The sequence below is a fragment of the Mobula hypostoma genome, chromosome X1 (genome assembly GCF_963921235.1).
Source record: "Mobula hypostoma chromosome X1, sMobHyp1.1, whole genome shotgun sequence".
Taxonomy (NCBI): domain Eukaryota; kingdom Metazoa; phylum Chordata; class Chondrichthyes; order Myliobatiformes; family Myliobatidae; genus Mobula; species Mobula hypostoma.
The window spans coordinates 19,737,380-19,759,296 of NC_086128.1; the positions used below are offsets into that span (position 1 = coordinate 19,737,380).

A 21,917-nucleotide genomic window follows, 5' to 3' on the forward strand; every position below is an offset into this window, starting at 1 on the left:
AACCCACTGCTCCCCAATTTGACAGGATTTCCTGTTCCTTGCAGCCCAGTAGTGTAGCACTTTCCCCATTCAGTCAAAAGCTGGGATATCCTCTTTTCAAAATAATATCTTCCCTGTTATATTTCTGGAATGTTGAATGCCAGCTGAAGAATATGATATTCTGAGATCTGCACTTGACCATTACTTCACCTTCTTTAGAGAAAGGAGGTTTGGAAGGGTGCCTCTTTTTGATTGGATAATGGGACAAATTTGAGACTGTTGGTTGCCAGTCAAGTAATTGCATTTCTGCAGCCAGGCGTGAAAGTAGGCTTCTGAGCAGATCTTACACAAGTTGCTTCAAAGCATAGGATTGAAGGTGATAGAAAGGCAGGGTGGGGAGGGTTGAGTATTTCTGTGAATCTATAAATAAATGGGTATTAAAGTTAGGACAGAGATCAACTTGCTAAGTAGCAGAAGACATTCAAGGGGCTGGACGACCACCTCCATTTCCTGTGTAATGAATGCATCTCATTTATTTAAGAACATAAATCATCTAATACCTCTTGCCCTTCAGAAGACATCTGCAGCATTCTCCAAGCAACTTCTCCACCCCACCCACCTTTGTGGCTCTGCTGATGTAGAGCATATGCGTTGCTGGCTCCTAGCCAATTAATTAGAGCACAGTGTTAGTGCATCATAATGAAGTAGGAGGGAAGAACCTAAAGCAGTCCAGGTTCATGTGAGGATAGCTGCTATTGGTTCTCTTGTTGAGTAGTGATGTCTATCCACTCCTCCTCACCCTCCTGTGTGAAGCAGGTGGAGGGATTACCCATTTGACATGAATTATGGAGTTGTTTTGGTTTCCTTTGACTAAGTTTCCTCCTTTCTGATAGGAGGCAGGTCACCCAGCAATGCTACCTGTTCACAAGAGAGGTAGGACAGGACCAGCAGTACTTTTTTTTAAATCACTGAAACTCTAAAGCTAAAAGGAAAGAGTTTGGGACTGTTTAAGTGTAATACATGGGGAGCCTTGCATTATGCCCAGCCTATACCAAACACCTGTTACAGCAGTCCATTTCAAATTAAATGCCGTTCCCCACACCATTAATTGGATAAATGTGCACACAAAACGTGTCCGTTGCTATTGCTTGCTGAACTTTTGCTTGTGTAAAGCTTGATGTCTTGCCACTGTGCCCTCCCTGCATCCCTGTAGAGTTGCTTTGCTTTAACATTGATTGACTCTTACTGTCCAGTCAACACAGTGAAGCCACTGGTGCCAAAGGCCTTTACCCTTCTCTCTGGTTTGTCTCTCATAGATCTTAGAAATCAACCTTACCGGCGTGCAGATGCAGTAATGCGACATGGATGGAAACACCTCTGAAGAAAAGACTTGAGTGGGGTTGGGTCAGATCAGAGGGATAGGGGAGGTGGTGAAATTGCGACCAAAACCTGTTAAAATCTGTTCCATGGAGGAACATTTTGAGATGAACTTTTCATTGGCTCATACAACACTCTGAAACGAGGAAATTCCTGAACATGTGTCTTCTAATCCACTACACAGAGGCGCACAAGATATGGCATTGTGTGGAGAAAAGCTTTGAGGGAGCAAAACAAGAACACTGCTACTTTCTGAGGTGGGGGTGGGGGAGCAAACTTTTACCTCGAACAAATCCACCGAACTCGCTCACTGCCTAGCAAGTGAAACTTACCCTGTGGTGCACTTGACATCCCAACTCTCAAAATGATGCTGGAAGTTGGGTGGGAAGAAAGCATCCATTAATGAGATAAAAAAAAAAGCTTGAAGTGTCCTTCCAGTCAAACTTGGGGTGCCATGAAAACTTAATGCCTTTCCAATCAGTATTATGAAGTATTTTTTTACTGTGCTTGTAGTCTTGATTAATTTAAGATTTTTTTTTCTGTTGTCACTGTAGAATTGGCCTTCTGAGGCAAGTCCAAAGGAACTTTGTCATCTGTTATTGCCAAAGTAAAATGGCAGCTGCCTTCTGTGGTGGAGCCATTGGTGTAGAAATTTGCCTGTGTTGTTTATGTTAAGTACATTATGTAGTATCATATACATCTAAACACTGAAATTTCAGGAGGGGAGTTCAATGCATAGACATGACTATATCTTAGCCCAAACAGCACCAGGCAAGTTTGTACTCCTTGTCTTTCCTTGCATTGGTTTTGAACCCACATGGAACTTCTGAGCATTTTGAGATAATAAGCTCTCTCAGTGTTTGGGTTTTCTTGGGAACCATCTTCAAAGCAGGAACAAAGGCTCCAGTTGCTCTTGCAGCTTATTATATATGGGAAGTTATTTAACAAAGGCACAAGAATTTTCTTTCCATTCTGTTAGGGAATTCTCAATTTAAAAAAAATATTAGACCTATATAATCTCTTTAGACATGAATGTAAAGGTATATTTTTCTTGGTAAATGAATCTCCTTTTGTAGTAACTATGGGTTTTCAGTCCTTTGGAGATGCTCAGAAATCTGCAGGATGTGAATCTTAAACTACATAGATTTTATCCAGAGTTTGACATCCAGTCTATTCCAGGTTATCCATTTGCTTATCACTGCTGCAAAGTTCAAAGGTTAATCTTTTGCCAAGGGGTAATTACATTGGATGCAACTTGTGACCAACAGAGTAACTTCAAGTTAATGAGCCACTGCACATTCTGGACCCAACGTGTCCACTCCTGATTTAAAGTAACTGCGGTCCATTGCAATCGGAATTGAGATCTGGGAGTTAATTTGATTCTTATTTCATGTATTTTTCTCTCTTCCTTTGTGAACTAGTGTGGCATCTCCTGTTTGGAATTGGATAGGATCCTGGGAATTGTTAGCATTCTCAGGACCATTCATTTGCAGTGTTATGGTTTTCAGTTAAGAAACATTATTGATCCAGCATTAAAGGAACACTTGCACTTCAAGGCCAAAACCCCTTAATGCCATGATACACACCTTGGATCATGCCTGGCATTCCCCACCACACCAATGTCAGACCTGTCAATGAGTGGTGTCGTGGTCAATTATCTCTGCTGAGCTCACTTAAATGAAGCATCTCTCCTGATTGGGGCCACATAAGGGTTCTTTGTGGTTAAATAGCCAGTAGTTTTCTGCAGCTCATTTCGGGGGATGGGAATCCTCTTGGGTGAGGTCCCAGAGACGGATTTACATGAGGTGATGAGTGGAGTGGGCACAGTAGGTGTGGAAGACACTGGCAGAATATGTGCAATTATCAAAATCAACATGGCCAGGGAGTCTACCTGTCCAGTTTTCACTGGTAAGTTATGGTTCCCAAAATACATGTTGTTACCCAAATGCAAGCTTAAAGCAATTTAAAGATTGACAGGTCTGCTTTTATTTTTCAGACAGTACTAAATTTATACTTTATTGTGTAAAGTTGTTCATTGCTTTTAACCTTAAAATGAGTTCCTGGAAGCTGTCCACATTCTGTTTGGGGAATTGAAGGTTGTAGTCTTAAACTGAAGGCCAAGAATCAAAAGGTTTACATGTAAATATATGGTATTCAGATGCCTTTTTATAGCTATGGTTTTCTCCTATGTCATTTTGCAGAAGTAGTGAAAATGATTTTGTATGGGACCATGTTTAAAATCAGCCTACACTCTAAACCAGGTTCTTAGTCTTTCAATACATCATCACCATTTGAAGCAGAAAGAAGGTCACTCTTCTTATCAGGCCTGTCTCAGTGTTAGCTTCCTAACTAGATCCATGTACTCTCATCCTGTTTCTCTTCTCTCACAAGTTTTTATCTCTTCCTGTTCAAATCCGATCCAATTCCCTTTTCAGTGATAGGTCCTGTGTTCCACTTCCCAACAACTGGACCAATTTCTTCCTTATTCTTGGCATTTCAATTGATAGTCAGTGACCCCATTTTTATTTTCAAATGTACAAAGCAATATTTGGCAGCATGTCATGAGGTTATTGAACTAACAACCCCAGGAAAGGCAGCTGGGGACTTTATTATCTGGAATTAAAAGATCAGCCATGACACCACAAGGCTGTTGGACCTCTATTTTTAAAAAAAATCAGGTTCATTGGTGTCCTTCATGGAAGGAAATCGACCATCTTTATGGTGCCTGACATAGATATGACTCCATTTGGTTAACTGTCAACAGCTCTACTATGGCACTCAAAGGGTTCTGAGAGATGGGAAGTAAATGTTGGCTTTGACGTCAATGCTGGCATTCTGTGGACGAATATTTCTAAGTTACTCCTCTTCCATAATTTAGGAAACCGTGAGAGCCTGTCTCTCACTTTTCCAATGACAAAAGCTCTAATTTCTGAACTGGCCTACAACTATTTAAAATTAATCTTCCCATTCCCTTTCCAAAACTACTACAACTATCCTTTATTGGGAGGCTCAAAACTCCACACAATGGTCCTGCAGTGGTCTAAACTCCATCTTGTTAAGAAAACATGACTACTGTGACCAAGTATTGAGCAGCTCTGCAGAAGCCCAGACCAACTAACTGTGTCCTGGCTGCACACAATTCTACTGAATATGTTAGTATGACACTGAATTTTATTCATTGCGATGTTCTCTTGTGATGTTATTTCCCCTGAACACTGTTTGGGTGCAATATTTCCTCTATTGAGTGAGTGTCAATACTCAGTGGACAGAGTATTTTACGAAAAATGGACAGTGCAATGTGGAAGCTTCATCTTGACTCCACTTGTCACACTGACCACATTATGTCCTAATGCTTGTATAGACTCCCAAAAGTAGCAATGCCTCCATGGCCACACGTCCTCCCTCTCCGTTTTTCTTGTGTGTGTATATGAGACTCTCTCCAAATCCTTTTCACTCACTTTTCTGGCCTGTTCTCAAGCCCATTTTGCTGCTATATTACAGAGATTGCCTTAGGCCTGATTAGGCCAAAACCTTGTCGCTAAACTTACCTAACTTTATAACAGGTGTAGCCAGCTTTCTCCAGTGAGGTAACAAGTCCCATCAAATGCAAAATAATGACCTTTGCAATCATTTGGAGCATGCATCAGTGACCATAAATCTCCCAATTGTTCTGGAGGCGGGGGCTGTGGAGAATCAATATATATCAGCTGGTTTACTGATGACGGTGTCCTAAACCTGGCGTGAAAGCAGTTTTATTTATTGGAAAACATTTTTCTTAAATTATGTTTGTAAACATTGCTGTCCAAAGACTACAAAATTATTTAAAGCAAGATGTTGTTATGGTTTCAAAGTAATTCATTGGCCTTTCATTTCCTAATGCACTAACCTGTATAGCAAAACTTTTTAAATGACAGTTAAAAAAAAGTTAAAAGTTTCAATATACATTACTTCTCCTGCATCCCAAGTATTAATGGAATCTTTCAGTGATGTCATGGATTGCATCACTGCTTAGGTTCATGTCAACATCCAGCTGAAATAATAATGAGGGAGTGGGGTTGGTGGTATGTCTACCCACCAGTGGTTATTACAGGAGAAGTATACAGTGGACTTGGGGGGAAACAGCCTCTCTACCTTCCTTGTACAAATTCATAAAGCTGCCACTTTATTTTATTTTGTCTTTTTTCCATATATTCCATATGAAGTATTTAGTTTGTATTTTAACCATTCCATTTCATTCCAGACTCTGCAACCTTGTAGCTTACTGTATCTTTTCATTATCGTGTAAAGAAAAGTTCAATTATTTTCAATGTTCAATGTTTTTTAATAAGCTGTTTTTAAAAAAAACTATGCCAAAGTTGAGGCTTTCAGTCTCTTCAACAATTCTGTACATATTATTCTTAATAATTATTATAAATCCAGCTCTCTGGTCTAAGTGTCGTGATTTATCTGTTAAATCTTGAGTAGAAAGTTGAAGTAATACAGATCAGCTATAGTCGGAGAGTACTCAAGTACTGTACACCTTGTAGCCAGATTTTGGGTGAGGGGCTGTGGTGGGGTGAGAATTGGCAGAAGAGCATATGCTGTTCACAGCTCATATCCCCAAGACCCAGTAAGTTTTTATCTCCAAGTGTGCAGTATGAAGGCTAAGATGCTGACAACAGTTTGTTCTCAAAGTTTTCCCAGTAATAGTTCAATTACTTCTTCAGGACATTTTTTTTATTGCTGTGATATCTTGCACACAGTAGCATGTTGGAATACAGCAGTTCTGAGACATGGACATCATCATCATCATCATCATCAGGTGCCATGCCCAGTTTGAGTTTTGACTGCCATGGCCCACACACTCCTGTTTCGGGTCAAGTGGATCAATTCATTGGCATTCATTTCCAGTTCTCTGGCTGCTGTCTCCATCATCATTTGTCTTTGTCTTCCTCTTGCTTTCTTCCCTTCAATCTTTCCCATAATTACCGTGCATTCTAACTCCTCTTTCCTAATCACATGTCCAATGAAGTTACATTGCCTTTTCATGATCTCATACATTATTTCTCATTTTGTGTTTGCTCTGTTCATGACATCCTCGTTAGATATTCGTTTTGTCCATGATATTCTTTGCATCCTCCTCGAAAACCATATCTCTGCTGCTTCAATTCATTTCCTCATGTTACTAGATATTGTCCAACATTCTGAGCCATATGACATAACTGGATAAACGTAACATTTCAGTACTCTGAGGTGGGTTGTCATGCCTAGTTTAGTATTGGTCAGTATACTCTTCATTCTCATAAAGGTTGTTATCATGGGTGACTTTAACTTCCCTGATATTGATTGTTACCTGATTAGTTCCAAGGGTTTGGATGGGGCCGAGTTTGTTAAGTGTGTCCAGGACGGATTCCTGTCACAATATGTTGACAGGCCGACTAGGGGGAATGCCATACTAGATCTAGTACTTGGTAACGAACCGGGTCAGGTCACAGATCTCTCAGTGGGTGAGCATCTGGGGGACAGTGACCACCGCTCCCTGGTCTTTAGCATTATCGTGGAAAAGGATAGAATCAGAGAGGACAGGAAAATTTTTAATTGGGGAAGGGCAAATTATGAGGCTATAAGGCTAGAACTTGCGGGTGTGAATTGGGATGATGTTTTTGCAGGGAAATGTACTGTGGACATGTGGTCGATGTTTAGAGATCTCTTGCAGGATGTTAGGGATAAATTTGTCCTGGTGAGGAAGATAAAGAATGGTAAGTGAGGTGGAAAATCTAGTCAGGTGGAAGAAGGCAGCATACATGAGGTTTAGGAAGTAAGGACCAGATGGGTCTATTGAGGAATATAGGGTAGCAAGAAAGGAGCTTAAGAAGAGGCTGAGAAGAGCAAGAAGGGGGCATGAGAAGGCCTTGGCGAGTATGGTAAAGGAAAACTCCAAGGCATTCTTCAATTATGTGAAGAACAAAATGATGACAGGAGTGAAGGTAGTACCGATTAGAGATAAAGGTGGGAAGATGTGCCTGCAGGCTGTGGAAGTGAGTGAGGTCCTCAATAAATACTTCTCTTCGGTATTCACCAATGAGAGGGAACTTGATGATGGTGAGGACAATATGAGTGAGATTGATGTTCTGGAGCATGTTGATATTAAGGGAGAGGAGGTGTTGGAGTTATTAAAATACATTAGGATGGATAAGTCCCCGGAGCCCAACAGAATATTCCCCAGGCTGCTCCACGAGGCGAGGGAAGAGATTGCTGAGCCTCTGGCCAGGATCTTTATGTCCTCATTGTCTACGGGAATGGTACCAGAGGACTGGAGGGAGGCGAATGTTATCCCCTTGTTCAAAAAAGGTAGTAGGGATAGTCCGGGTAATTATAGACCAGTGAGCCTTACGTCTGTGGTGGGAAAGCTGTTGGAAAAGATTCTTAGAGATTGGATCTGTGGGCATTTAGAGAATCATGGTCTGATCGGGGACAGTCAGCATGGCTTTATGAAGGGCAGATCGTGTCTAACAAGCCTGATAGAGTTCTTTGAGGAGGTAACCAGGCATATAGATGAGGGTGGTGCAGTGGATGTGATCTATATGGATTTTAGTAAGGCATTTGACAAGGTTCCACATGATAGGCTTATTCAGAAAGTCAGAAGGCATGGGATCCAGGGAAGTTTGGCCAGGTGGATTTAGAATTGGCTTACCTGCAGAAGGCAGAGGGTCGTGGTGGAGGGAGTACATTCGGATTGGAGGGTTGTGACTAGTGGTGTCCCACAACGATCGGTTCTGGGACCCCTACTTTTCATGATTTTTATTAACGACCTGGATTGGGAGTAGAAGGGTGGGTTGGGAGTGTTGTCGAAGATTGCAGAGAGACATTGATAGGATGCAGAAGTGGGCTGAGAAGTGGCAGATGGAGTTCAACCCGGAGAACTGTGAGGTGGTACACTTTGGGAGGACAAACTCCAAGGCAGAGTACAAAGTAAATGGCAGGATGCTTGGTAGTGTGGAGGAGCAGAGAAATCTGGGGGTAAATGTCCACAGATCCCTGAAAGTTACCTCACAGGTAGATAGGGTAGTTAAGAAAGCTTATGGGGTGTTAGCTTTCATAAGTCGAGGGATAGAGTTTAAGAGTCGCGAGGTAATGATGCAGCTCTATAAAACTCTGGTTAGGCCACACATGGAGTACTGTGTCCAGTTCTGGTCACCTCACTATAGGAAGGATGTGGAAGCATTGGAAAGGGTACAGAGGAGATTTACCAGGATGCTGCCTGGTTTAGAGAGTATGGATTATGATCAGAGATTAAGGGAGCTAGGGCTTTACTCTTTGGAGAGAAGAAGGATGAGAGGAGACGTGATAGAGGTATGCAAGATAATAAGAGTAATAGATAGAGTGGATAGCCAGCGCCTCTTCCCCAGGGCACCACTGCTCAATACAAGAGGATATGGCTTTAAGGTAAGGTGTGGGAAGTTCAAGGGGGATATTAGAGGAAGGTTTTTTACTCAGAGAGTGGTTGGTGTGTGGAATGCACTGCCTGAGTCAGTGGTGGAGGCAGATACACTAGTGAAGTTTAAGAGACTACTAGACAGGTATATGGAGGAACTTAAGGTGGGGGGTTATATGGGAGGCAGGGTTTGGGGTCGGCATAACAATGTGGGCCGAGGGGCCTGTACTGTGCTGTACTATTCTATGTTCTATGTTCAAAAGGTTTCTTTTGATGTCTATGTCGCACCTGCCATCTGATGTCACCCAGATTCCTAAGTAGCAAAAGCTCTGTACTTGTTTTATATCTTTCCCATTTATTCTCAGCCTGCAGATAGGATTCTCCTTCTTTTTGGATATCACCATACATTCTGTCTTTTTGCAATTGATAGATAGACCCATTTTTGCACTGTCTTCAGCAACTATATCAATTCAGTTTTGTAGTTCTTCCTCCGTACTTGCAATTAACACAGTGTCATCTGCATATCTGAAATTATTGATGTTTTCACCAAGATGTCTCTTATTTTTTGTAATATTGTTTCAGTGTACACATTAAATAAATCAGGGGAGAAAACACACCCTTGTCTAACGCCTCTCTTGATTTTTGTATACTGACTCACTTCTCCATCTATTCTTACAGCGGCAGTTTGCTCCCAGTACAGATTTCAGATTAGGCGGAGGTCTTTCGAATCTAGATCTAGAGTTTTCTGTAGTATTTCAAATAACTGATTGTACTTTACTTTATCAAATATTTTTGTGTAGTCGATAAAACAAACAAATCTTTTTGACTTGAATAGCTTGTTCTGAAAGTATCCTTGACATCAATATTGCGTTTCTTGTACCTTTGTCTTTCACAAAGCCACATTGTTCTTTATCTATTTCAGCTTGTATCTTTCTTTTAGCTCTCGTCATCAAAATTCTTAGAAGTATCTTGGTGATATGACTGGTTAAACATGGACATCTGTAGTATTTAATGCCCATTCCTATCTGCCCCTTGAGACGGGGGTGGGGGTGGTGGGAGAGTGAGCTGCCCTTCTCTGCTCCCACAATGCTTTTGGGGAGGCAGTTCCAAAATGGAGACCCAGTGACAGTGGGAGACCCCCGATCCATTTCCAAGTAAGGACGGCGTGTGACTTGGAGGGGAACCTGCAGGTGGTAGTGCTCCCCACATTTACTGCGCTTGTTCTTCTTTGAGGTAGAAGTTTCAGGTTTGGGAGGTGCTGTCGGATCTGCCTGGGTGAGCACTGCGTGCATTTTGTGGACATTATACACTGTAGCCACTGTGCACCGGTGGTGAGGGGAGAGACTGCTGAGGGTGGTGGACAAACAGGCTACTTTGTTATGAATGTTGCCAAGTTTTCTTGAGAATTGTTGGCATGGCGCTCAAACGGGAAGGGATGGGTCTAGGGCACTGCCCTGAGGAACTCCTGCATGAGACTGGGATGATTGACCTCCAACGACCACAGCCCTCTTCCTTTGTCAGCGTGCCAGCCTCCTTGATGATCAACGGCCAGTGCTAGCTAGCAGGCTTCTTCTCAGAGCTTTTGCAGTCTTTATTTTCAGTTCAGCGCAGCGTTTTTGGTTGTTCATTGATGGGAAAATCGGGTACTTTTGATAATTGTGCAAATGAATCAGTTTTTGGTTTCTATAGTAAATTGCAACTAGATGGGAAATGACAAATAATACATTCTCCATGTGGTATATGTCATTGAATTTGCTGTTCTATTTATTGCTAACTGCATTTTGCTATTGAGGGGTTTTCCTACAAATTACCCAATCATGTTCTGTTACACATTAGGCCAGGCTCAACACCCACCTTTTTTTTGTATTACCAGGAACCTAATCCCCTGGGTGATGAGTCCCAGGGCAGATAAGCTGTGATCATATTGAATGGTGCTGCAGACTTCAGGGGCCAAATGGCCTACTCCTGCTTCGATTTTCCTTGTGTTCTTTGTGTGGGAGTTTGGGAAAGGGCCACGGTCCCAATGTAAAACCAGCTCCTAAATACTGAAGGATAACCTGTATTCAGAGTTTGTATCATTATGAAGAAATATAAGGACTTGTATAGCACGGGGCAATGTGCTGAGTGATTGTTAAAGCTGGGCAGACTGACTGGTATAAACAGGAGGTAGCGATGGTGCTTTCGGTTACTGAGCAAATCAATGTAACTGACAACATAACCAAATGCTTGAGAAACAGCCTTTTTCAGAGTCAAAAGTCAAGGTCAAGAACCTTGACCAAAATATTCTTTAAAGGACTCTTCACCTCATGTTCTTGGTATTTATTTTATGATTGTTTTTTTCTTGTATTTGCACAGTTTGTTGTCTTTTGCACACTGGCTGTTTGGCCATCCTGTCGGGTGTGGTCTTTTATTGGTTCTATTATGTTTCTTGGATTTTCTGAGTATGCCCACAAGAAAACAAATCTCAGGGTTGTATATGGTGACATATATATACTTTGATAATAAAATCACTTTGAACTTTGAGATGCTGAAAATCCAAAGCAACACACACAAAATACTGGAGGAACTCAGCAGGTCAGGCAGCTTCTATGGTAATGAATATACAGTCAACATCTCGGGCTGAGACCCTCCATCAGGACCGGAAATGCAGGGGGAAGAAGCCAGAATAAGGTAGGGGGAGGGGAAGGAGTACAAGCCAAAGGTAAAGAAAGGGCTGGAGAAGAAGGAATCTGACAGGAAAGGAGAGTGGGCCATGGGAGAAATGGAAGGAGGAGGGTCGCCAGGGGGAAGGCGATAGGCAGGTGTGAAGAAGAGGTAAGAGGGAACCAGAATGGGGAATTGAATAGGGGAGGAAGGGGGGAAGGCAGAAAAGTTACCAGAAGTTGGAGAAATTGATGTTCACGTCATCAGGTTGGAGGCAACCCAAACAGAATGAGGTGTTGCTCCTCCACCCTGAGAGTAAACTCATGGTGGCAGTAGAGGCAGCCATGGACCGACATGTCAGAATAGGAATGGGGATTGGATTTTAATGGTTGGGCACCGGGAAATTGCACTTTTTGCGAACAGAGCAGAGGTGCTCAACGAAGCAGTCCCCCAATGAGACATTGGGTCTCATCAATAAAGAGGAGGCCTCATTGGAAGCACCAGATACAGTAGACGACCCCAACAGACTTACAGGTGAAGTGTTGCCTTACCTGGAAGGACTGGTTGGTGCCCTGAAAGGAGGTGAGGGAGGCGGTGAATGCACAGGCGTAGTATTTAGGCCTCTTGCAGGGATAAATGCCAGGAGGGAGATTAGTGTGGGGGGATGAATGGACAAGGGAATCACGGAGGGAGTGATCCTGTGGAAAGCAGAGAGTGGGGGAAAGGTAGAGGTGTGTTTGGTGGTAGGGTCCCATTGAAGATGACAGAAGTTGCGAAGAATGATCTGTTGGATGCAGAGGCTCATGAGGAGTTAGGTAAGGACAAAAGGAACTCTATCATTGTTAAGGCAGCGGGAAGATGAGGTGAGGGCGGATGCCCAGGAAGTGGAGGAGATGCTGGAGAGGGCAGCATCAGTGCTGGAGGAAGGGATACCTCATTCTTTGAAGGAGGAGAACAACATCTGATGTCCTGGAAAGGAAAGCCTCATCCTGGGAAGAGATATAGCAGAGATGAATGAACTGAGGAAAGGGAATAGAATGTCAAAGTCTAAGTCAAGTTTACTGTTATATGCACAAGTACAATGAAAAAGTTGCAGCAGCAAAACAGACATACTGTAGCATCAGATTCATATTCACAAGAAAAACAGATGTAAATTATATACTTAAAAAAGCTTCACTCTAATCTATATCCTTTCAAGCCTAAAAAACTGGACTGATGCAGGGTCTCGACCCAAAACGTCGTCTGTCCTCCGACATCCCCCCCCACCCTCCCCCACCACTGAGTTCCTCCAGCATCTTGTGTGTTGCTGTCAGATTCAATAGACAATAGACGATAGGTGCAGGAGTAGGCCATTCAGCCCTTCGAGCCAGCACCGCCATTCACTGTGATCATGGCTGATCATCCACAATCAGTATCCAGTTCTTGCCTTATCCCCATAACCTTTGATTCCGCTATCTTTAAGAACTCTATCCATCTCTTTCTTGAAAGCATCCAGAGACTTGGCCTCCACAGCCTTCTGGGGCAGAGCATTCCATATATCCACCACTCTCTGGGTGAAAAAGTTTTTCCTCAATTCCGTTCTAAATGGCCTACCCCTTATTCTTCTACTGTGGCCTCTGGTTCTGGACTCACCCATCAGCGGGAACATGCTTCCTGCCTCTAGCGTGTCCAATCTCTTAATAATCTTATATGTTTCAATCAGATCCCCTCTCAGCCTTCTAAATTCCAGAGTATACAAGCCCAGTCGCTCCAATCTTTCAACATATGACAGTCCCGCCATCCCGGGAATTAACCTTGTGAACCTACGCTGCACTCCCTCAATAGCAAGAATATCCTTCCTCAAATTTGGAGACCAAATTCACCATCACTATCAAGCACCAGTGCATCCTGTTAAATATTATTCCACATTCTGTTGTTGGCTGTACCTAGTTCTATCTCAATGCACTAATCCGTATGAACAATATGCAAGACAAGCTTTTTACTGTATCTCAGTACATGCGACAGTGATAAACCAATCCCAATTCCAGTCCCTTTGGATGACTGTGGAAAAGACGTTTGAAGATCAAGACTCCAAACATGGCTCAGGACTCGCGGTGTACCAGACAGGAGTGATCCCTGCCCTCCTTCAGTCTACTGATACCCAGACTACCTCCAGCAGGTACCTCAAGGCACTGGAATGATGTCAGCAACAATGTCTTTGTAAAATTCACTTGCAGGATGTGAACTGACATCACATCCCCAGCACTGAGGCCCTGTTTACAGTTGGCAATGTTGGGCAGGCCATGTTGTGTGCAGACCTGACACTTATCTCCCAAGATGACAATGTTCCGACATCTGTCATGGGAAGAGACCAAAAGCCAGAGACAAAGATTGAAGGCTGTGCTGAAAGCCTGTTTGAAGAAATGCAGCTCCTGCACTGACTGGGAATCTCTGACCCAGGTGGAGAAGGAGCACTCAGGATGGGATTGGGAAGCTCGAGGCATGCGTTGGGAGCACACAGTAAGCAGCAGAGAAAGAGCACCATCTCTCAGACTACCCACCCAGCCCATCACGCATCCCTGCCCCCATCTGCAGAAGAGGCTGCTGGTCCCACATTGGCCTCATAACCCACAGCACTGGAGTGGAAGCAGGTCACTTTCTATCCCAATGGTCTGCCTACGGAGAAGAAAATAGCTAGAGGCTACCAAAACTCTACACTAACTGGCCCTCCGAAATTCAAGGCTAAATCAACTGGAAGACGTCGAATTTTCATTTTACTTGGTCAACTTTTGAAGTGGAAAGTTGGATTATGTTAGAATCAAAGCACAGAAACAGCCCTTCAGCCCATCTAGACCATGTCGACCGCAGCACCCTCTGCTAGTCCCAGTTGCCGGTTTTTTACCCATAGCCCCCCCAAGCCCGTCCCCTCCACGGACCTTTCTAAATGTCTCTTAAATGTTGCAATTGTACCTACCTCGACCACTCCTCTGGCAGGCTTATTCCAGCTACTCAGCACATTCTGTGTAAAGACGTTGCCTCTCACAGTTCTTTTAAATGTTGAGTGAATCATTTGGAAAACTTAAGATTTTATTGAACTGGATTTTGAATTGAGGAAGGCTATTTTTCAGACATAAAGCAGAAAATGCTGGAAACACTTAACAGGTCAGGCAGCATCTGTGGAAAGAGAAAATGAGTTAACTTTTCAGATTCGAGACACCTCGTCAGCGTTCTCCCTCCATGGATGCTGCCTGACCTGCTGAGTTCCGCCAGGAGTTTGTGTGTGTTTGAGTGCTTTGCAGCATTTTGTGTTTTCATTCCAGGTTCCCAGTGTCTGCAGTTTTATTGATCTTCATTTATTTTTACAGATGTTTAAACTAAAAGACTGGATTTGGATTGCTTTCAGATAGTTTAGTGGTGAAATGACTGGGAGAGCAGAGCCTGGAATAAACCAACACTTCCCTCTACTGGGCAAGGTTCACAAAAAGGAGCATCTGGTTGGAAAAGGTATTGAGAAATCGTGTGCTTAAAAATTCAGCTGCTCAGAATGAGCTTTGTCTTCTCATCACCTCAGACCCTTTAAACCTTTCCTACCCCTGTCTAAATACCATATTTACACCTTCCTGTACCACTTCCTCTGGCAGCTCATTCTATACACTCACCACGCTTTGTGTGAAGGTGTTGCCTCATTCCATATTCTTTTGAAGTCAAGTCTCCTGTTATTCACGAGTGTGAAACACTGCATATTCAGGGTGGAAGAAAGTGGCAGAGCAAAGATCCATTAGCACAGGTTGCCTCTCGAATAGTACTTGGGCCTAAAGTCACAGCAAAGTGGCTTAAAACTTACAAAACACTCAGATACAAATGTGAGAGATTCTGCAGATGCTGGAAATCTTGAGCAACTGGAGAGTATACTCAGTATTTGCATCACGGGTAAAACCCTCCTCACCTTTTAGCATATCTACAAGGAGCACTGTTGCTGGAGAACCGCATCCATCGTCAAGGATGTCCTCTTATGGGGAGAAAGCCAGGGAGTATGGCTGAGGGGAAAGAAAAAAGGATTAGCCATGATTGAATGGCAGCGCAGACTTGATGGGCCAAATGGCCTAATTCTGTTCCTATGTGTTATGGTTATGGTCTTATGGGTCTTGTTGAAGGGTCTCAGCCTAAAATGTCGAAGCTTATTCCCCTCCGTAGATATGGGCTGACTTGCTGAGTTCCTCCAGTATTTGTGAATGAAAAGCTTTTGTTTGTGGGCTATTCAGACATGTCATTCCATATATAGAGGTAGTAAAAAAGGGAAACAAAAGACAGAATGTAGCGTTAAAGCTACAGAGGAAGTGCAGTACGGGTAGAACTGTGCAGTACAGCACAGAGGCAAAGTCCTTCAGCCAATCTAGTCCATGCTGAACCATTTAAACTGCCTCATCCCATTAACCTGCACCCAGAGCACACCCCTCCCATCCATATACCTATCCAAACTTCTGTTAAATGTTGAAATTGAAATCACATCCTCCACTTGTGCTGGCAGTTCGTTCCACACTCTCACCACCCTTTGAGTGAAAAAGCTTCCCCTCTTGTTCCCTTAAACATTTCACCTTTCACCCTTAACTCATGACCTCTTGTTCTCATCTCACCCAACCTCAGTGGAAAAAGCCTGCTTGCATTTACCCTATCTATACCCGTCAATTTTGTATACCTCTATCAAATCTCTCCTCAATCTTCTGCATTCTACGGAATACAGTTGTAACCTATTCAATCTTTCCTTGTAACTCAGGTCCTCCAGACCCAGCAACATCCTCGTAAATTTTCTCTGCACTCTTTCAATCTTATTTATATCTTTCCTGTATGTAGGTGACCAAAACTGCACACAGTACTCCAAATTAGGCCTCAACAATATGTTATACAATTTCCCATCTCCTGTACTCAGTACTGTGATTTATGAAGGCAAATGTGCCAAAAGCTTTATTTACAAACCTATCTACTATGTGACACCACTTTCAATGAATTATGGACCTGTATTCCCAGATCCCTCTATTCCACCACACTCCTCAGTGCCCTACCACTCACCGTGTAAGACCTACCCTCGCTAATTCTCCCAGAGTGCCACACCTCACGCTTGTCTCCATTAAATTCTATCTGCCATTTCTCAGCCCATTTTTCCAGCTGGTCCAGATCCTGCTGCGAGCTTTGATTATCTTCCTCGCTGTCCACTGCAGGTAGTCAAATAAAATGCAAGGGCCATATCAAGGTAGATTGGGAGATCATTGTGGAACAACCAGCAATGGGCCAAAAAATTGGAGAGTGTCGGAGGCAGTAGCGAATGTAGTCACTATTACTCAGGAGAAGGTGTTTGGGAAGCTGAGAAGTGTGAATGTAGGCAAGTCACCTAGACTTGGTGGAATACAAAGAAACACAATAGAATAAATACAATCTCACTGGTCTCCACCCAGCCTTGGATCACCTGGACAATAATAATACATAAGACCATAAGACAAAGGAGCAGAAGTCGGCCATTTGGCCCATCGAGTCTGCTCCGCCATTTTATCATGAGCTGATCCATTCTCCCATTTAGTCCCACTCCCCCGCCTTCTCACCATAACCTTTGATGCCTTTGATGCCCAACATGTCAGACTGCTGTTTTGTTAATTACAGCTCAGCCTTCATACCCTCAGTATGAATCAACAAACTCCAAAACCTGGGCCTCTGTATCTCCTTCGCAACTGAGTCTTTGATGTTCTCATCAGGAGACCACAGTCAGCTGACACTTGCTCACCGCAAGGGTGCGTGCTTTCTACGCTTTCTACACCCATGACTCTGTGGCTAAGCACAGCTCTGATGGCATCTAGAAATTTGCTGATGACACAACTATTGTTGACGGTATTCAGATGCTCACAAGGAAGCATACAGGAGCAAGATAAATCAGCTGATTCAGTGGTGTCACAACAACAGTCTTGCACTCAAAATCAGTAAGACTAAGGAAGTGATTGCGGACTTCAGGAAGGGGAAGTTGAGGGAACACACTCCAGTCCTCGAGGGATCAGCAGTGGAAAGGGTGAGCAGTTTCAAGTTCCTGGGTTCCATCATGGACATCTTCAAAAGGCAATGCCTCAAAGAGGCAGCATCCATCATTAAGAATGCCCATCACCCAGGACATGCCCTCTTCTCATTGCTACTGTCAAGGAGGAGGTACAGGACCCAGAAGACAATGTTTTAGGAACAAATTCTTTCCCTCCACCATCAGGTTTTTCAATGGACAATGAACCCATGAACACTTCCTCAATATTATTTCTATTTTTTTGCACTACTTATTTAATTTTTTTTAAATATTTCTATTGTAATTTATAGTTTATTATGTATTCCACTGTGCTGCTGCCACAAAACAACAAACTTCACGACAGTGATATTAAACTATTCCAATTCTGATCTGGATGGCGGAATTGATGGCCTTGTCACCAAGTTTGCGGACGATGTAAAGATAGGTGGAGGAGCAGGTAGTTTTGAAGAAGCAGAGCGTCTGCAGAAGGATTTCGACAGATCAGGAGAATGGGAAAAGAAGTGGGTGATGGAATGCAAGGTAGGGAAGTGCATGATCGTGCACTTTGGAATATGGAATAAAGGCATAGACTATTTTCTAAACGGGGAGAAAACTCAGAAATCAGAGGTGCAAAGGGACATGGGAGTCCTCGTGCAGAATTCCCTAAAAAGGTTAACTTGCGGGTTCAGAATCAGGTTTAATATCACTGGCATGAAATTTGTTTTGTGGCGGCACTACATTGCAATACATCATAATAAAAACTATGAATTACAATAAGTATATATAAAAAAGAAAACTATGTTAAATAAGTTGTACAAGAAGAGAAGAAAAAACACTGAGGTAGTGTTCATAGGTTCATTATTCATTCAGAAATCTGATGACAGAGGGGTTGAAGCTTGTTCCTAAATCATTGAGTGTGTGTCTCCAGGCTCCTGTACCTCCTCCCTGATGGTAGCAATGAGAAGCGGGCATGTCCTGGGGTGGTGGGGGACTGTAAAGATGGATGCCGCCTTTTTGAGGCATCACCTTTTGAAGGTGTCCTGGATGCTGGGGAGGCCGGTGCTCATGATGGAGCTGGCTGAGATTACAACCCTCGGCAGCTTTTTCCAATCCTGTGCAGTGGCCCCTCCATACCAAGTGGTGATGCAACCAGATAGAATGCTCTCCACAGTACATCTGTAGAAATGTGCGAGTATCTTTGGTGACGTACCAACTTTCCTCAAACTCCTAACAAAATATAGCCACTGTTGTGCCTTCTTTGTAACTGCATCAATATGTTGGGCCCAGGATAGATCCTCAGAGATGTTGACACCCAGGAACTTGAAACTGCTCACCCCTCCCACTTCTGATCCCTCGGTGCCGACTGGTGTGTGTTCCCTCGACTTCCCCTTCCTGAATTCCACCATCAATACCTTGGTCTGAGTGACGTTGATTGCAAGGTTGGTGTTGAGACACGACTCAACGATCTGATCTGTCTTCCTCCTGCACACCTCATCACCATCTGAAATTTTACCAATAGCTGTGGTGTCAGCAAATGTACAGAATCGTGGGTGTAGAGAAAGTAGAGCAGTGGGTGAAGTCAATAGTGAGGAAAGCAAATGCAATGTCAGCATTCATTTCGAGAGAACTGAAGTGTCAAAACAAGGATGTAACGGTGAGGCTTAAGACATTGATCAGACTGCATTTGGAGTAATGTGAGCAGGTTTGGGTCCACTATCTAAGAAAAGGTGTGCTGGCATTGGAGAGGGTCCAGAGGAGGTTCACGAGAGTGATTCTGGGAATGAAAGGGATAACGCATGAAGAGCATCTGATGGCTCTGGGTCTGCACTCACAGGAGTTTAGAAGAATGGGGCGGATCTCATTGAAACCTATCGTATATTGAAAATCCCAGATGAGTGGATGTAGAAAGGATGTTTCCTATAGTGGGGGTAGTCCAGGACCAGAGGGCATCATCCCTTTATAACAGAGATGAGGTGGAATTTCTTTAGTCAGAGGGTGGTAAATCCATGGAATTTATTGCCACAGATGTCTGTGGAGGGCAAGTCATTGGGTAGATTTAAAATAGTTTAATAGGTTCTTAATTAGTAAGGGTGTCAAAGAATGTAGTGTCACGTACCCCGTGACGGGTATAAAGAACCAGCAGAGATGGAAAACACTTTGGAGTCCAGTATTGCTATTAACTAATAGTATTTATTAGTAACTACGCAATGCAGTATTATAAATGTAGATAAATCAAACAGGTTAGCAATGATTATATAAAAGTAAGTGTGGAATATATATGAAAATCAAGCTTCTTCAAGTCTAGGGGTAAAAAGATACAGTCTTACGATGACGAGTAAAGTTCAGTTCAGTTCATGGTATTGAGTTGAGTAGTGATGGAGAGAGAGGGAGAGATTTGAGTCTTCAGGTGAGCTGATGACGTCGATCTTCTCGTTGTCCTCCAAAATCTTTTAAAAGTCACCGACTGTGACCACAACAAAAGGAGACCGGGTTTCTGTGGCGGAGCTATCACCCAGGCAAGGGTGGACACATGGACAACTCCCCACCAGTCACTGCCTTTTCTTTCCACTGCAAGAGCCACTGATTGATCTGCCCGATTGATCCTCCAAAAACTCACTTTTTCTGCGGGCACAACAAAGTTCATTCAGTGTCCAAAACATGTGTCGGAGGTCTATATCATCTGATCTCCTATTTATCTCACCGTACTGAGTACCAACTGTCATTCAAATAACTCCTCCTTCCTCTCTCTGTGTAAGAAATGCCAGCATGCAAATGTCTTTGAAGAAAGTATAAACAACCTGTGAGCAGTCTTCATCTCTCTCTCTCTCTCTCTCTCTCTCTCTCTCTCTCTCTCTCTTTCAAAACAAGATGTTGGTGTTAAATAACTCTCTCTCTCTCTCTCTCTTTTTCAAAGCACAGTTCATAGGGGTAATCGAGCACAGTTCATATGGGTAATTCAGGACCCCGTCACAATAGGGAGAATAGGAGTCAGGAGGGAGGCACAATAAATCAACCATGATGGAATGATAGTGCAGACTCAATGGGCCAAATGGCCTAATTCTACTCCTATGTCTGATGGTCTTATGGGTGAGAGGAGAAAACAACTAGGGTGGGAGGGGTCTTTGATTAAATTAGCTGTTTTCCCAAGGCAGTGGAAAGTGTACTCAGAGTCCATGGAGCAGAGGTTTCCATATATATATATGGTCCTCTACAAGTCTCATAAGAGCATTGTCAAACAAAAGATAGCCAAGCCCCAGAAGGTGTTAAGGTAAATGACCAAGTGCTCAATACAAAAGTTAGACTTTAAGGCACATGTGAAAGCAGAGAAAGGGTTGGAGATGCTTAGGAAGGCATAGAGAGTGGGCCATGCTACCCTGAACAGTTCAATGTTCAAAATAAATTTATTATTAAAGTATGTATATGTTACAATATACCACCTTGAAATTTGTTTTCTTGCAAGTGTTTTCAGGAAAAATAAAAAAATACAGTAGAATCAACAAAAACTAGACATAAACGAAGTCTGACAAACAACTCGTGCAAAAGAAAACCAACTGTGCAAATAGAAAATATATATAATACTGAGAACATGAGTTGTAAAGTGCTGGAAAGTCTGCAGGTCAGAGAATGAAGTTATCCATGTCGGTTCAGGGCCTGATGTCTGTAGGGTAATAATTGTTCCTCAAACCTGGTGGTGTGGGACCTAAGGCTTCTGTACCTCCTGCCTGATGGTAGTTGTGAGAAGAGGCCACGGCCTGGATGTGGTGGGGGGGGGTCGTTGATGATGGATGCTGCTTTCTTGTGGCAGCACTCCACGTAGATGTACTCAAGGGTGGAGGGCTCTGCCGATGATGGACTGGGCATCGGTCTTTCCATACTAAGCTGTGACGCAACCATTTGGGATGCACCCCGCTGTGCATCTATAGAAGCTTTTCAATATTTTTGCTGACACCCTGAATCTACACAAACTTAAGTAAGTAGAGGTTGTTGCTGGTCCCCAGGACAGATCCTTTGATATTGTGGTGAGCATTCGGTCCATGATGACAGATGAGAAAAGCTCGTTTATCTCAACAGCAGTTTTTATAACGACAAGCACAAAAACAGACCAAGTGCTGTGACCTAGGGGAGAACCCACTCAGTCACATACAGATGGGGGAGGTGATTATTACACACCCCAGTTACAGTCAGGGCGACACACAAACACACATGTGAATAACTATAACCCAGGCTAAAATGTAACAATAAATGAACTTGAACATGCCACCATAATCCCACGAACACATTTTGAAGCAAGAACAATAAATAGCGCAGGCCACTAGGAACGCTGTGGTGGACTGTCAACCATGCCCGCAGATGGCCACAATATGATAACACTAAGGAATTTGCACTACATGATTCACAGGAAGATTTAGAGGGGATCGACACATGAAGAGCCAGAAACAGCCAGGACGGTGAAGGTTGTGTAAACTTGTAAAGGATTTTATATAGTTTAGG

General features: G+C 43.2%; 1 protein-coding gene across 5 annotated transcripts in view; it reads left to right on the plus strand.

The window, feature by feature from the left end:
* The window catches only part of LOC134340532 (formin-like protein 3), a 184,364-nt gene extending 174,907 nt beyond the window's left edge, over positions 1–9,457 (plus strand). For 4 of the 5 annotated variants that reach the window (XM_063037873.1, XM_063037874.1, XM_063037875.1 and 1 more), the window contains one exon: positions 1,296–9,457. Coding sequence is in view for 2 of the 5 variants with exons in the window: in XM_063037875.1 (XP_062893945.1) it covers positions 1,296–1,360 (65 nt within the window). In the remaining 3 variants the exon portion in view is untranslated. The remainder of the gene's footprint in view (positions 1–1,295) is intronic. The other variant, XR_010016573.1, reaches the window with a different exon arrangement.
* The last annotated feature ends 12,460 nt before the right edge of the window (positions 9,458–21,917 follow it).